The sequence below is a fragment of the Arvicola amphibius genome, chromosome 1, assembly GCF_903992535.2.
Source record: "Arvicola amphibius chromosome 1, mArvAmp1.2, whole genome shotgun sequence".
NCBI classification, from domain to species: domain Eukaryota; kingdom Metazoa; phylum Chordata; class Mammalia; order Rodentia; family Cricetidae; genus Arvicola; species Arvicola amphibius.
In genome coordinates this window covers 121750207-121765558 of record NC_052047.1, presented here as the reverse complement: position 1 = coordinate 121765558, position 15352 = coordinate 121750207, and the positions used below count along the sequence as shown (strand labels likewise).

The following is a 15352-nucleotide window of genomic DNA, read 5'->3' as shown; positions in this document are numbered from 1 at the left end:
TATCCGATCAGAGAGTGGTTGATTATTCCCAGAGTGCTCGTGCCACTGTTGCACCAGGGTATCATGTCTGTAGATAACAGAGTTTGTAGCTAGACTGGCAACTACCATTCTCCTTTGGTAGCATGACAAGTGCCTTCTAGTACCGTGGCCACCAGTCAGTAGAGGTGAAGGCTAGTCAGGCATCAGCTGGGCTTCTCTGCGTTTAATGAGATATATAAGTGTTGTCTTCAGCAATGAGGTCTTACTGACAGTTTCTGGAGAGCAATAGCCTTGGCAACAGCCTGAGTTATTTGGGGGTTCCTTTGGGGCCCCTCTGGCCAATAGCTCAACTAGACATAACTCATTCCTGGCAGTAAAGGTTATACTTAATGGCAAAAGATGTCTAGTTGGCGCATTGTCTCCTCATTTATTTGGTGATTCCATTTAGATTCCTTTCACATATACATATTTTAAGATGCTTTTATGGTAATAGGCTTCCATATGACTCTTCAAATAGCCCTTAGTATTAGCTGTCTCTCCCCGTATTCCCTTCTTTACCCCTCTCTTCCATCTGTCTCCCTGTTTAATCCTCCTGTGCCAATCCCTCACTATTTCTCGATCGCTATATATTCTATTTCCCCTTCCTTGGGAAGTCCTCCCCTCCAGCTAGTCTCTTACTCCATACCTAACCTATGTAGTTATACAGACTGTAACACACTTATGGAATGCTTAAAAGCTAACATTCACATATAAGAGAAAATACACAAAATTTGTCTTTTGGCGTCTGGGTTATCTCATTCATGTATTTTTTTATAGCTCTATTTACCTGCATATTTTATAATATATATTAAACAGTTGAATAATATTCCAGTGTGTAAATGTACCACATTATTAAGCAGTCAATCGCTGATGGACATTTAGGCTGTTTCCAGTTTCTGGCTATTATGACTAGGGCTACAGTGAACGTGGATGAGCAGATCCCTGTGTGGTAGGATATGCCCTGTGTGGGTGTATGCCCAAGAATGGTGCAGCTGATCTTGAGGTAGATCTATTCTCAGCTTCCTGAGGAATTGCTACTCTGATTTCCACAGTGTCTATTCAAGTTTGTACTCCCATCAGCAATGGATGAATTTTCCCCTTACCCCACATCTTTGCCATTTGTCATTTGTTTTAGTGATCTTGACCAGTCTGACTGAATAAGATGAAATTTCAAAGTAGTTTGATTTGCTTTTCCCTGATGACTAGGATGTTGAGCACTTAAGTGTTTCTCACCCAGTTTTTTTTCCTGTTTTGAGAACTCTGTTTAGTTTTGTATTTTTAATCCATTTTTAATTCACCTATTTGTGTTCTTTTTTTATTTAAAAAATATTTATGGCATGATTAATAAAAACCCTGAGACAGATATTGGGGTTCAACCTGAAGGTCAGAAAAGCAGAACAGCCAGCCAGTGGCTCTTACTTCTACCTCAGTCCGAAATGGCGATCCTGCCTCCAGGGATCTCAGAATGAGACTGTGTGAGAGCTGCCCACCACCTAGTCTTATATTCCTCTCTAGGGTTGAGATTAAAGACATGCACCACTACTGCCTGGTTTCTGTGGCAAACTAGTGTGGCTACTGAGATTAAAGATGTGTCACAACTGCCTGGTCTGTAAGGCTGACTGGTGGGGCTGTTTTACTCTCTGATCTTCAGGCAAGCTATATTTATTAAAATACAAATAAAATATCACTACAAATATTTTTTTTCATTTTACCTACCAACCCCAGTTCCCCTTCCCTCCCCCTTCCCTATTCTCCCAGTCCTCTACCCCCATCTATGCCTTAGAGGTGGTAAGTAGCCTCCTTAGGGAATCAACAAAGTCTGGCATACCCTCCCCTCTGCATCAAGGCCGAGCAAGGTATACTATCATAGGGAATGGGCTCCAAAAAGCCAGTTCATGTATAAGTCCTGGTCCCACTGCCAGGGGCCCCACAAACAGATCAAGCCACACAACTGTCACCCAAATTCAGAGGGCCTAGTTTGGACCCATGCAGGCTCCACATCTGTCAGTCCAGAGGCTGTGACCTCCCACTAGCTCATATCAACTGTTGCTGAGGACCGGCCTAGTCAAAATCACCTCTTACCAGGGTAGGGTCATTGGAATTTTAGAAATATAAGTAAAGAATATGAAGATGCATAAAAATAATAAGACAGAAAACATAGAAAGTATTGGGAGGATATTCCAGTGACTGAAATTCTGAAATTCACCTGTGTTTATTTTTTCACAGCTTTTATACTCAATGTAAACGGGGGTGGTGGGAGGTAACAAAAGAGTTTATTAACATGATACAAAAGGATAACTTAAACAATGGCTTTATCACTCTGAGACATCAAATTATTAGCATTCTGTTGTCTAGGTAGCAAAGATATTCTAGGTCATGTTTTCTGAAGACAGCTTTTCCCTAGGTGACCTCAGAGTTAAAAAAAAGGAGCAGAAGTACATTTGCATATTCTGACCGCCTATCAGGATGGCACAAACTTACTAGAATGAGCTATCTTAATTTCAAAAGAAACAAGCAATCACCTCCTGAGTTGGGATGTGCAGCTATGCTTGTCAATCTCCACACTCTCTGACCAACAGACAAGATGGAAATGGACCTGCATTTTTTGGCCTTCACAAACTGTTTTGGTGGTTTTCCCCATCATGATCTTTACTCACCTTGCTCATATGCTCCCTCCTCCCTCTCTACCACTGAACTCCAGGTCAGCCCAGTGTTTGGCTGTGGATCACTGCATCAGTTACTGAATGTAGATTCTATGATGATAGGGTAGTCACTAATCTGATTACAGGGGCAGGCCAGTTCAAGCATCCTCTCCAAAATATATAAAGAACTCAAGAAACTAGGTATCAAACTACCAAATAATCCAATTTTTTAAAATGGGGTATAGATCTAAACAGAATTCTCAACATAAGAATCTAAAATGACTGAAAGACATTTAAGGAATTGCTCAACATTCTTAGTCATCAGGGAAATGCAAATCAAAATGACACTGAGATACTATCTTACACCTGTCAGAATGGCTAAGATCACAAACACTGATGACAGCTTATGCTGGAGAGGATTTGGAGTAAGGGGAACACTCCTCCACTGCTGGTGGGAGTGCCAACTTATACAACCACACTGGTAATTGGTATGGCGGTTTATCAGAAAATTGGGAATCAGCCTACCTTGAAACCTAGCAATACCACTATTGAGCACATACCCAAAGATACTTGCTTGATTGTTGCAAGGAGCCGTTTGTTTGTCCTGGCTGCCCAGAACTGAAATAATCACACAGAAACTATATTATTTAAAAACACTGCTTGGCCCATTAGTGCTAGGTTCTTATTGACTAACTCTTACATATTAACTTCATCCATTTCTAGTAATCTGTATATTGCCATGTGGCTGTGGCTTACCGGCTAAAGTTTCAGCACATCTGTCTCCAGTGGTGGCTTCTTGGTTTTTCTCTGACTCCGCCTTCCTTTCTCCCAGCATTCAGCTTAGTCCCTACCTAGCTCTGTTAAAGGCCCAAAGCAGTTTATTTATTCATTAACCAATAAAAGCAGCACATAGACAGAAGGACCTTCCACACCATTTCCCCTTTTCTGTTTAAACAAAAAGGAAGGCTTTAACTTTAACATAGTAAAATTACATATAACAAAAGTTATTAAGCAAGAATTATACTTACAATATTTATATCTACTTTATCTTTTATCAGTTCAATACCCCATTTTTAATTGGGCTATTTAGAATTTTAATATCTAGTTTCTTGAGTTCTTTATATATTTTGGAGATCAGACCTTTGTCTGATGTAGGGTTGGTGAAGTTCTTCCATTCAGTAGGTTGCCTTTTTGTCTTAATGACTGTGTCTTTTGCTTTACAGAAGCTTCTCAGTTTCAGGAAGTCCCATTTATTCATTGTTGGTCTTATTGTCTGTGCTACTGGGGTTGGTTATAAGTAGGAAGTGGTCTCCTGTGCCCATGTATTGCAGACCTCTTCCCACTTTCTCTTCTATCAGGTTCAGTGTGGTCGGATTTATATTGAGGTCTTTACTCCATTTGGACTTGAGTTTTGTGCAAGGTGATAGATATGGATCTATTTTCACTCTTATACAAGTTGACATCCAGTTATGCCAGCACCATTAGTTAAAGATGCTTTCTTTCTTCCATTGTATAATTTTAGCTTCTTTGTTAAAAATCAGGTGTTCATAGGTTTGTGGATTAATATTCAATTCTATTATTGGCTAACATCTCTGTTTTTATGCCAATACCAAGCTGTTTTCATTACTGTGACTCTATAATAGAGTTTGATGTCAGGGATGGTAATGCCTCCAGAAGTTTTTTTTTTATTGTATAGGATTGTTTTGGCTATCCTAGGTTTTTTGTTTTTCCATATAAAGTTGATTATTGTTCTCTCAAGGTCTGTGAAGAATTTTGTTGGGATTTTGATGGGGATTGCATTGAATCTATAGATTGCCTTTGGTAGAATTGCCATTTTTACTATGTTGATCCTACTAATCCAAGAGCATGGGAGTTCCTTCCATTTTCTGTTATCCTCTTCAATTTCTTTCTTCAAAGAAGTAAAGTTCTTGTCAAATAGATCTTTCACTCCCTTGGTTAGTGTTACCCCAAGATACTTTATGCTATTTGTGACTGTCGTGAAAGGTGATGTTTCTCTGATTTCCCTCTCCGCTTATTATCCTTTGTGTATAGAAGGGCTACTGAGTTTTTTTTTAGTTGATCTTGTATCCTGCCACATCACTAAAGAACTGTAGGAGTTCTCTGGTAGAGTTTTTGGGGTCACTTATATATACTATCATATCATCTGCAAATAATGAAAGTTTGACTTCTTTCTTTCCAATTCGAATCCCATGATGTCCTTAGGCTGTCTTTTTGCTATTGCTAGAACTTCAAGAACTATATTGAAGAGATATGAAGAGAGTGAACAGCCTTGTCTTGTTCCTGATTTTAGTGGAATCGCTTTGAATTTCTTTCCATTTAATTTGATGTTGGCTGTCAGCTTGCTGTATATTGCTTTTGTTATATTTAGATATGATCCTTGTATCCCTAATCTCTCCAAGACCTTTATCACAAAGGGATGTTGAATTTTGTCCAATGCTTTTTCAGCATCTAATGAACTGATCATATGTTTTTTTCTTTCAGTTTATTTATATGATGGATTACATTAATAGATTTGTGTATGCTGAACCAGCCCTGCATCTCTGGGATGAAGCCTACTTGATCATAATGGATGAATTTTTTGATGTATTCTTAGATTTTGTTTGCCAGTATTTTATTGAGAATTTTTGCGTCAATGTTCATGACTGAGATTGGTCTGTAATTCTCTTTCTTGGTTGAGTCTTTGTGTGGTTTTGGTATCAAGGTAACTGTAGCTCCATAAAAAGAATTTGGCAATAACTCTTCTGTTTCTATTGTGTGGAACCCATTAAAGAGTATAGATATTAGCACTTCTTGGAAGTTCTAGAATTCTGCACTAAAACCATCTGGTCCTGGGCTTTTTGTTTGTTGCTGTTGAATGGTTTTTGATGACAGCTTCTATTTTTCGCGACTTATAGGTCTATTTAAATTGTTCACCTGGTCTTGATTTAATTTTGGTATATGGTATTTATCTTAAACAAATGTCCATTTCTTTTACATTTTCCAATTTTGTGTAGTATAGGCTTTTGTAGTAAGACCTAATGATTCTCTGAATTTCCTCAGTGTCTGTTGTTATATCCTCCTTTTCATTTCTGATCTTGTTAATTTGAGTGTTCTCTCTGCCTTTTGATTAGTTTGGATAGGGGTTTGTCAATCTTGTTGATTTTTCTCAAAGAACCAGCTCTTTGTTTCATTGATTCTTTGGATTGTTTTCTGTATTTCTATTTAGTTGATTTCTGCCCTCAGTTTTATTATTTCCAGTCTTCTACTCCTCCTGGGTGAGTCTGCTTTTTTTTTTAAATCTAGAGCTTTCAGGTGTGCTGTTAAGTCTCTGATGTGAGTTTTCTCCGTTTTCTTTATGTGGGCACTTAGTGCTATGAACTTTCCTCTTAGCACTGCTTTCATAGTTTCCCGTAGGTTTGGGAATGTTGTGTCTTCATTATTGTTGAATTCAAGGAAGACTTTAATTTCTTTCTTTATTTCTTTTTTGACCCAGGGATGGTTCAGTTGTTGATTGTTCAGTTTTCATGAGTTTGTAGGCTTTCTGGGGGTGGAATTGCTGTTAAATTCTAACTTTACTCCATGGTGATCAGACACAGGTGGTTACTTCAATTTTTTGTATCTATGTATGTTTGCTTTGTTAACGAGTATGTGATCAATTTTCAAGAAGGTTCCATGAGATGCTGTTCTTTCCTGTTTGGGTGGATTGTTCTATGATGTCTGTTAAGTCCATTTGATTCATTACATCTGTTAGTTCTTTTATTTCTCTGTTAAGTTTCTGTCTAGTTGACCTGTCCATTGGTGAGAGATGAGTATTGAAATATCCTACTATTAGTGTGTGGGGTTTGATGTGTGCTTTGAGTTCTAGAAATTTTTTTTTTTTTTTACATATGTGGGTGCTTTTATATTAGGGGCATAGATATTCATGATTAAGATTTCATCTTGATGAATTGTTCCTGTTATGAGTATAAAGTGTCCTTATCCATCTCTTCTGACTGATTTTAGTTTGAAATCAATTTTGTTAGATATTAGGATAGCCATACCTGCTTGTTTCTTAGGTCTGTTTGCTTGGAAAATCATTTCCCAACCCTTTACTCTGAGGTAGTGCTTGTCTTTGAGGTTGAGGTGTGTTTCTTGTAAACAGCTGAATGTTGAATCCTGTTTTCATATCCATTCTCTTAACCTATGCCTTTTTATAAGGTGAATTAAGTCCATTGATATTAAGCAATATTAATGACCAGTGATTGTTAACTCCGATTATTTATTTATTTTTTTGGTGGTAGAGTTTGTGTGTTTCCCTTCTTTGAGTTGTGTTGGTGGAGAGTTATCAGATGTCTGTGCTATTATGGGTGTTGTTGGCTTCCTTGGGTTGAGTTTTTCCTTCTAGTACTTTCTGTAAGGCTGAGTTTGTATATACGTATTGTTTAAATCTGTTTTTGTCATGGAATATCTTGTTTTGTCCATCAATGGTGAATGAAAGCTTTGCTGGGTATAGTAGTCTAGGCTTGCATCCATGGTCTCTTAGTGTCTGCAGCACATCTATCCAAGACCTTCTGGCTTTCATGGTTTCCATTCAGAAGTCAGGTGTAATTCTGATAGGTTTACCTTTATATGTTACTTGATCTTTTTCCTTTGCAGCTCTTAATATTCTTTCTTTATTCTGTATGTTTTGTGTTTTATTATACGGCAAGGGGATTTTTTTGATCCAGTCTATTTGGTTTTCTGTAAGATTCTTATACCTTCATAGGAATATCCTTCTTTAGGTTGGGAAAATTTTCTCCTATAATTTTGTTGAATATATTTTCTGGGCCCTTGAGCTGGAATTCTTCTTCTTCTACCCCTATTATTCTTAGGTTTGGTCTTTTCTTGGTGTCCCAGATTTTCTGGATGTTTTGTGTTAAGAATTCATTGGATTTGCTGTTTTCTTTGATCAATAAATCTGTTTCCTCTATTGTATCCTCAGCGCCTGAGATTCTTTCTTCTATCTCTTGTACTCTGTTGGTTATACTTGTCTTTGTAGTTCCTGTTTGTTTACCCAGATTTTCCATATCTAGCTATCCCTTGGTTTGTGTTTTTATCATTACCTCTATTTCGGTTTTCAAGTCTTGAACTGTTTCCTTTGCCTGTTTGATTGATTTTTCTTGGTTTTCTTGGTTATCTTTGAGGGATTTATTCATTTCTTCTAACTTTTTGTTTGTCTTCTCTTCCATTTCTTTAAGGTAGTTTTTCACTTCCTGTTTAAGGGTCTCCCATCATTTTCATAAGGTTACATTTAAAGTCGAATTCTTCTATTTCTTCTGGGTTAGGATGTTCAAGTCTTCTTTCATATTTCATATTTAAAATGTGTTTTTGCAAAAAAGAGAGAGAGAGAGAAAGAAAAAAAATATGTTTTTGCTTTCTGCCTTTTCAAGGAGAATAGGATCTTAAAATCCAGCTCAATTTTACCAAATACAGGATATAACATTCTCTGCACAACTTTTCCTGGTAGACTAGGGAACTCTGACCACAGATGTTCCAACTCCCTGCAGTGAGGTTTCAGAGCACTTTGCCTCTGGGAAAAGCACCCTCTAGTTACATTGAAAATGAATGAGAAAATCTTGCCTGTGTGTATGACTGGGTGTGTGCACATCTATGAACATGCTTTCTTAGCCCAACCATGGGAGTTTTATGTCATTTGTGAAAGATGCACACAGCATCTTCATGCCTGTGTATGGCCGTGTGTTCAGGATCCGTCAGAACCCAGCTATGTGTTTCACAGTGCTGTTTTAATTGTACCACACTCATGCAGGGGGATGGAGAATTCTATGACGTTTGACACACTCTGTCTGCAAGTGGGGTCATTTAGTTGCAAGTTATTCTCATTGTAGTTAAGTGACTTCAGGTACGATTTGCTTATGATGACTTTCATCTTGTCAGAAGAACAACTTAAAGATGCTACCAAGAACAAGGGGGAACGGGAGAGAAAGAACGATCACATTTGGGCCAACTAGGAACTTCGCATTTTCAAGACTTCATGTGCAGACAAATCTACTACAAGGTTAAATCTTCTGAGATTGGTGCTGCATATCTTTAATCCCAGCAGCTAGTAGGTAGAGGCAGGTGGCTCTCTGTGGTTCTGAGTCAACCAGGACTACATGGTGAGACCTTGTCTCAACAAACCAAACAACAACAACAAAGCACCTGAATCCACTTGGCTGGGAAGATGGCTGTAAGTAAGAGAACTTTCTGCGCAAGCATGAGGCCCTGAGTTAGAATCCCCAACAGCCCCATAAAAGCCAGGTGTGGCCGTGTTCATGACTGTAACCCTAGCACTGTTGGGGATTGAAACAGCAGGATCACTAGGGTTTGCTGACTGCCAGCCCACCTCCAGATTTAGACCCTGTCTCAAGGGAATAAGACAGAAAGTGCTAAAGCGGGACATCCCACATCTCTGGCCACACACAAACACATACACACGCACACACACACACACACACACACACACACGAATACATGACTGTATGCACATGCCCATACATGCACACACACACAAAAGAAATAAACATTTGAGCTCACAGTACCTTAAATAAGTAGAAGACTGACACAGCCAAGTAGTCAGTGAGCTTTTACAATGCCCATTGCTATCTTGTTTAGAGCTATAATCTATGCATCTCATGCTTTTATTCATTTTAATTAAAATAGAGTTACATTGCTTTGCCCCCTTTTCCCATTCATTTCCTAATTCCATCTAAAAGCTCTCCCTCTAACTCTTTTCATGTCCCTGTTCCCAACTTCATTGCTTTTCCTTTCCCAATTATTACATTATATATCTTTAAAATTATGTCATTAAGTCCATCAGACTCTGCATTCCTCAGAAACCATTTTTAGCTTAATAGAGTCATTGACTTCCTTCTGTAATAAGCAAGGCAGAGAGCAGATCCTCTTGCTGTATTCCCCAAGTACATGGGACAGGTTGGCAAACAAGGGTAGCCACATTCAAGATAAAAACTAAGGAGCAAGGTCTTAATAATCACAGAGCTCAAAATAGGTTAAAAGTCATGAAAAGTAACTTACTAGTGTTGACATCTTCTGTATAAATTGAAGTATAGGAAGCAGAAAAGCCTCTGTAGGAACTGGCCTAATCTGTAGATAGCACAACAGTCGTGGAGTTTGAGGAAGACTCAAAGGTAGGCTGCATATGACCACATAATTGTTTGAGCAGGCCAGATGTGGTGGAGGCCATCGTAGTGCAAGATGAAATCAAATCGGCAGTGATCGTTTGCTTCTAGGCTAAGAAGGAGACCTCCAATGTAAAAAGCTTTCAAACCACTTCAGTTCTATTGTCCACCATTCCTTCTGAAGCCATGGGGGATTCTTCCTTACAATGACATCTCAGATTGATGATGACAAATCTAGAACCTTGTCAGTCCCTGCATGGGACACCAAACCAACAGGAAAACCCTCAACAGCACTGATGAGTGTTTCCCTTCTAAACTGGTTCCATGAAAAGGACCCACATGTGGGGGCCTGAGATTTTTTTTCTCCCTTGGCTGAACCCCCAGGTGCTGGTGGTCACTATAGTAGGCCCCAATACTTACAAGACCTCTTAAAGTTGAGTTTTATCTTAGAGCCTTTCTCCACTGGTATGTGCCACACACAGTATGCCAGCTCAGGGTGTGGATTTGGATAACTACCACAGTTGGGAATATCTGAAAATATACAAAGAGAGAAGCAACCTGGAAAACTCGGTGGAGGTATAAAAAAGTCTAGGTTGGCAAAATTGTAGGACCTAGGAGATGTAGGGTCTCCACGTCAGGTGTGAGGAGGCGGCCTGGGTCCAGCTCCAGAAGAGCTTGGTGTCTCCACCTTGGTGGTTCTGGAGCACAAGGTATCAGTGTCAAGATGAGCTCTTCTAGGGCATTGAGAGTGAAGCTGTCCTCATGAAGCTTCTGGCTCGAGTCCATGGCGTTCAAACTGGAACTGGGGGCCGAGTAGGTAGAATCATGTAGCATCTGCCTAAGATAGGCTCAGCCTCCCTCCACGGGGGCTCCCCATTCTTGTTGTCAGAATCACCCCAGGAACGTGAGAGATACAAAGGTGCAAGAGCCTCAACCCACATCTGATGAATCGGACCAGAGGAGTCTGGTCCCTGACAGATGTCACGGAGGACTCAGGTAACTAAACAGTCTCTGTGCTTTGGGCTCAGGCACAGCGCTTGGCAGCCTGTAGCTGTGTGCAGAGGAACATCTAACCCTCCAGGGGACTCCAGTTAGAGGGAAAGCGCCTCGAGTCTCCCCAGAGCAAAGAATCAGATGTTCAAAGGTGGCGACCGAATCTGTGGTTCCTGTACACAGAACTGGAGAGCCGCCTTTCCACCAGGGAGGACTCAAGAGCACAGTGTCCCCAGCAGGAACTGCTGGGACCTTTGCTTGCAAGGGGCTGTGGAAAGGGTGTGCCAATGACAACTTACAGTTCTCAGGGGAGAAGAAGTAGTAGAAGATAAAGACGCTTCTTTGGACACTTGTAAGGTCTGTGATTGTCTGAACCATCAGGGAATTGGAGGATGATTGGAATACAGGCATGAAGTCGTTTTCACCGCAGACCGTCCCTAGCAGAGGCCCGGCGGTGGAGCGTCCATCAAACACCTTGATGCTCTCATTTTTACACGGGCCGGCCGGATCCAGCCTAGGAACAGAACACGCCTGTGATTGGTGGAGAACCACTGGCAAAGTGGTTTCAATATATTGTCCCTGTTCAGAGCAGCACAACACTTTATAAAGTACGGGCAAAATGGGTCATTTAAACCTCTCCAAGACCAGTTATGAGCCCCACCCTTCTTCACCATTACACCACAGAAAGTGAACTCACTGCCAGTGTGAGTGAATGCTCAGAAGCAGGCCTAGAATCCAGGGCTGTGGGCTTCCCCCTTCCATTGCCCCTGTTCCCTGTGCCTGCATGGTGACTAGCTGGTATAGAATCTTTCTAAGTCAGAATCCAGCCTCATTAATATCTGATATCCAAGCTTGTTGAAAATCAACTCCTCCCCCATGGCTACCTTCATGTGCAGTGTCCTCCAGCTTCCCCTTTTTCTCCACCATATGTATGATCAATCTGAAGGACGGGCCAGTGCCCTGCACTGAACATAGCAGTCCAGGGTTTCTATTTTCTGCCTGTGCTGTCAGATTCTTTCCCAATGCCCACAGAGGAGCTATGTCCAAGATGGCTTTGAGCCAATATCACAGCCCAGAGAAGCTGAGCTCCTCCAGCCTTCAGCAACTCCCTGCCCTATAGCTTAGGACCAGAAATTTGACCTTGCTTTCTCCTCTGTAAAAGGACCATCACAGTGTATTTCTTAACTTTTATGTGAGGTTTTTCTTTTTGTGGTATTCCTAGCATGAAGCACCTACCACAGGCTTTGTTTACAAGAATTTGCCCCACTGAACACTGTTTTCTTCCTGCTGAGCTTTGCTCTTACCACAGTTCTGCTCTTTCTCTTTATAGATCAAATATGGGGATGGATGGAGGCTTCTCATAGCTCTACTGATTCAGGAAGGCAGTGAGTTTGCCTTGTTGCATTGGACTGAAGGTCAGCCAGTTCCTGCTTCTGCCATGTAGAGCCCTGGTTCTCCAAGTATGGTGGCTGGAACACAGCACCAGAGTCACTTGAGAATTTGTTTCTTGTGCAGATTTTCAAGCTTTACCCATATTAATAAAAGTAGGGATTAAGGACTCCTACATGGTCCAGCATGTGACTTTGATGAGCCCTCTTGGTGATTCTGGCAGCTACAGAGTGAGAACCATTAAAGTGGGGGTAAGAACAGGGGCCCCAGAGCCAGGATGCTGGATTCCATTCCCTTCCTTCATCTATTATTTGGTGGCCCTGGTCCCGTGAGTGGTTTCTCTGAACTTTCTTATCTACTGAATTGGGTTGCACCTGCTACAGAGAGGTGCTGAGAAATCAACTAAAGCCTATCTCATGAAGTTCCAAGACTTGTAGTACATGGAGTCTAGGATCTTAGCATGGCACAGTGAGGGCATTACAAAATGGAGAAATGTATGCTGTTTTTAAATAAAATTTCAAAATTGATCAGGGCTAGACCCCTTGGAGACTGTGACCTAACTGTATAGGATGCAGTCTAGGACTGGGTTTTGGGAAGCGTCTGTGATAGCTCTAACGTAGATCAGAGTTTGGGACCAGAGTTTAAAATTTAAAGTTCTAGAACTAGACTAGCTGAGCACCAGCCTTGACGGTTTTGTACACTAGTTGACTGACATCGGCAAGCTGCTTGTGTCTGGACCTTTAGCACTGGCCTCACAGCACCTGTGTGACTCAGATTTTGGATTGCCAGTCTTTATTGTTGGCCATCAGCCACAACTATCATCATCATCATCATCATCATCATCATCATCAATCATCATCATCATCATCATCATCATAGGGACCCCTTCGTTTCTGGAGACAGCTGAATTCCCTCTATTTGGAACTCATTTCCCACCCCACCTTGGTTATAGTCAACCCTTCCTTGAGAAATTGAAGCCTCCACTTACTGGAAGTGGGAGAAGATGAATCGGATGCTCTGGTTTTCAGGTCTCTCTGTGGTCCAGATGTACTTCTCATCGCCATAGAGCTGTAGTATGAAGCTTTGTGGGTCTCTCCAAGATTGGCGCTTCCCAGACTGGCCGTGCATGTTGATCTGCCTGGTAAATACCATAGTTAGCCCTGAGGAAAGGAGCAGTGCCTGTCCCCTCAGCAGGCACGAGGATTCAACCTCCCACAAGGAATACAATAGAACCTTTGTACAGCAGCTGATGGAAGCAAGTACAGAGATCTACAGCAAAGTACTGGGCTGAGACACAAGAAAACAGGTCAAGAGATGGAGGAAAGGAAACAAGCTCCACCGGGGAGAGATAATATGAGCAAAGGGGTCAAGACCATGATGGTGACACCCATAGAAACAGCTGACCTGAGCAGGTGAGAGCTCACTGACTCTGGACTGAGATAGCAAGGAAACCAATATAGGAACAAACTGGGCCCACTGAATGTGGGGGACTGTTGTGAGGGTTGGGTAGTCTGTGGGGCCACTGGCAGTGGGAACATTGCCTTATTGCTTGAACTGGCATCTTGGTGTACATTCTCTTTGAAGGGATACCTTGCTTAGCCTAGATATAGGGGGAAGGGCCTTGATCTTGCTTCCAATGATGTATCAGTCTTTGTTAACTCCCCATGGGAGGTTTTACCATTTCTGAGGATTGGAGTAGGGAGGTAAACAGGAGGAGGGAAGGGATTTGGAATGGGTATAGCTATGTAAAATGAGAAAAGATTGTATTTTAAAAATCCTAAAAAGTAAATCAAAAAAGAAAAGGAGTCCAATGAGCTATATAGACATTGGGGCCAAGAAAGTGTTTGAATGACTTCCTTAAATTAGCTAAGCGATGTTTTTATTTTTCAGTTAATTGAAGTGACTTTATTTAAAAGGAAAAGGAAGAAAACTAAAGCTGCATGAAAAGGCCCTATGGAAACCTACTACTTAGGTAATTTAGAAAAAATATTTTTAAAGGGGCTAACTGGTTCAGCAGTTAGGATCACTTGTTGCTTTTTTTTCCAGAGGATCTGAGTTCTACTCCTAGAACCAACATGGCAGCTCACAACCATCTATAACTCCAGTCCCTGGGGATCCTAAGTCCTCATCTAACCTCCATGGGCATCAGGGAAATGCAGGGTGCACATAAACATATGCAGACAAAATATGAACACATAAATAAATCTAAAATATTAAATATGTAAAGCTCAGGGAAAAAAGGAGTCTAAAAGTATTCAGCATAGGTAAATAATCCTGCTCCCAGAAAACATAACTTACTAAATGAAAAATCCCAGTGCCATGTAATGAACATTTGGTCAAACAGACACATTCTTGGTTGGCCACCAGAACTGGATGGCAAAATTCTACAGCTAATGGCAGCACATGCTTTGCTTGTAGGACTTAGAGCAACCAAGCTGAAACTGACAGGGATTTTCTCCCGTTGGTTATCTTGCAAGTTTCAGAATGTGTTTTGTAGGCCTGTGGGTTAGAGATCAATGACCTTTGTATACAATACTAACCTGCCAGGCAAGAAGTGTCTGCTGGAGCAATAGTGGCACAACCATGATGGGGAGGGAGGTAACCAACTGCTTTCTCATTGGAGTTGAGGTCTTTTGTACAAGAGGGAATTTATGCCTCGTACTATAAACCTGACAACAACAAAAACCCAGGCTACTGTGGTAGTCTGCTTTCTGTTGCTGTGATAAAGCATTGATTAAAAGCAACTTGAGAGAGAAAAGCATTTACTTAGTTTATACATTAGAACCCATCAAGGGAAGCCAAGGAAGGAACTCAAGGCAGAAACTTGGAGGCAGGAACTGAAGCAGAGGCCATGGAAGAAAACTTCTTACTAACTTGTTTCCCATGGCTCATTCAGTTTGCTCTTTTATAAAACCCAAAAACCACATGTCTATTGGTGGTACAGTCCACAGTGGGATGGGTTCTCTCACATCAGTTATTAATTGAGAATATGCCCCTACAGACTTGTCTACGGGCCAATGTGATGGAGGTATTTTCTCAACTGACATTCCCTCTTCTCAGATGATTCTGGCTGGTTGACAAAATAAAACTAAAGGAAAAGCTGAGAGATAATTATTCCTAGTATATAAACTAATGACATGACCACTCTGTGCTATG

At 40.9% G+C, this 15352-nt stretch overlaps 1 protein-coding gene across 1 annotated transcript in view; it reads left to right on the top strand.

The window, feature by feature from the left end:
* Window positions 1-14146, top strand: part of LOC119812017 (RNA exonuclease 5-like) — a 43150-nt gene extending 29004 nt beyond the window's left edge. Inside the window, exon 4 of the mRNA XM_038326327.1 lies at window positions 14087-14146. Within this exon, the coding sequence (XP_038182255.1) occupies window positions 14087-14094 (8 nt within the window). The 3' untranslated portion in view covers window positions 14095-14146. The remainder of the gene's footprint in view (window positions 1-14086) is intronic.
* The last annotated feature ends 1206 nt before the right edge of the window (window positions 14147-15352 follow it).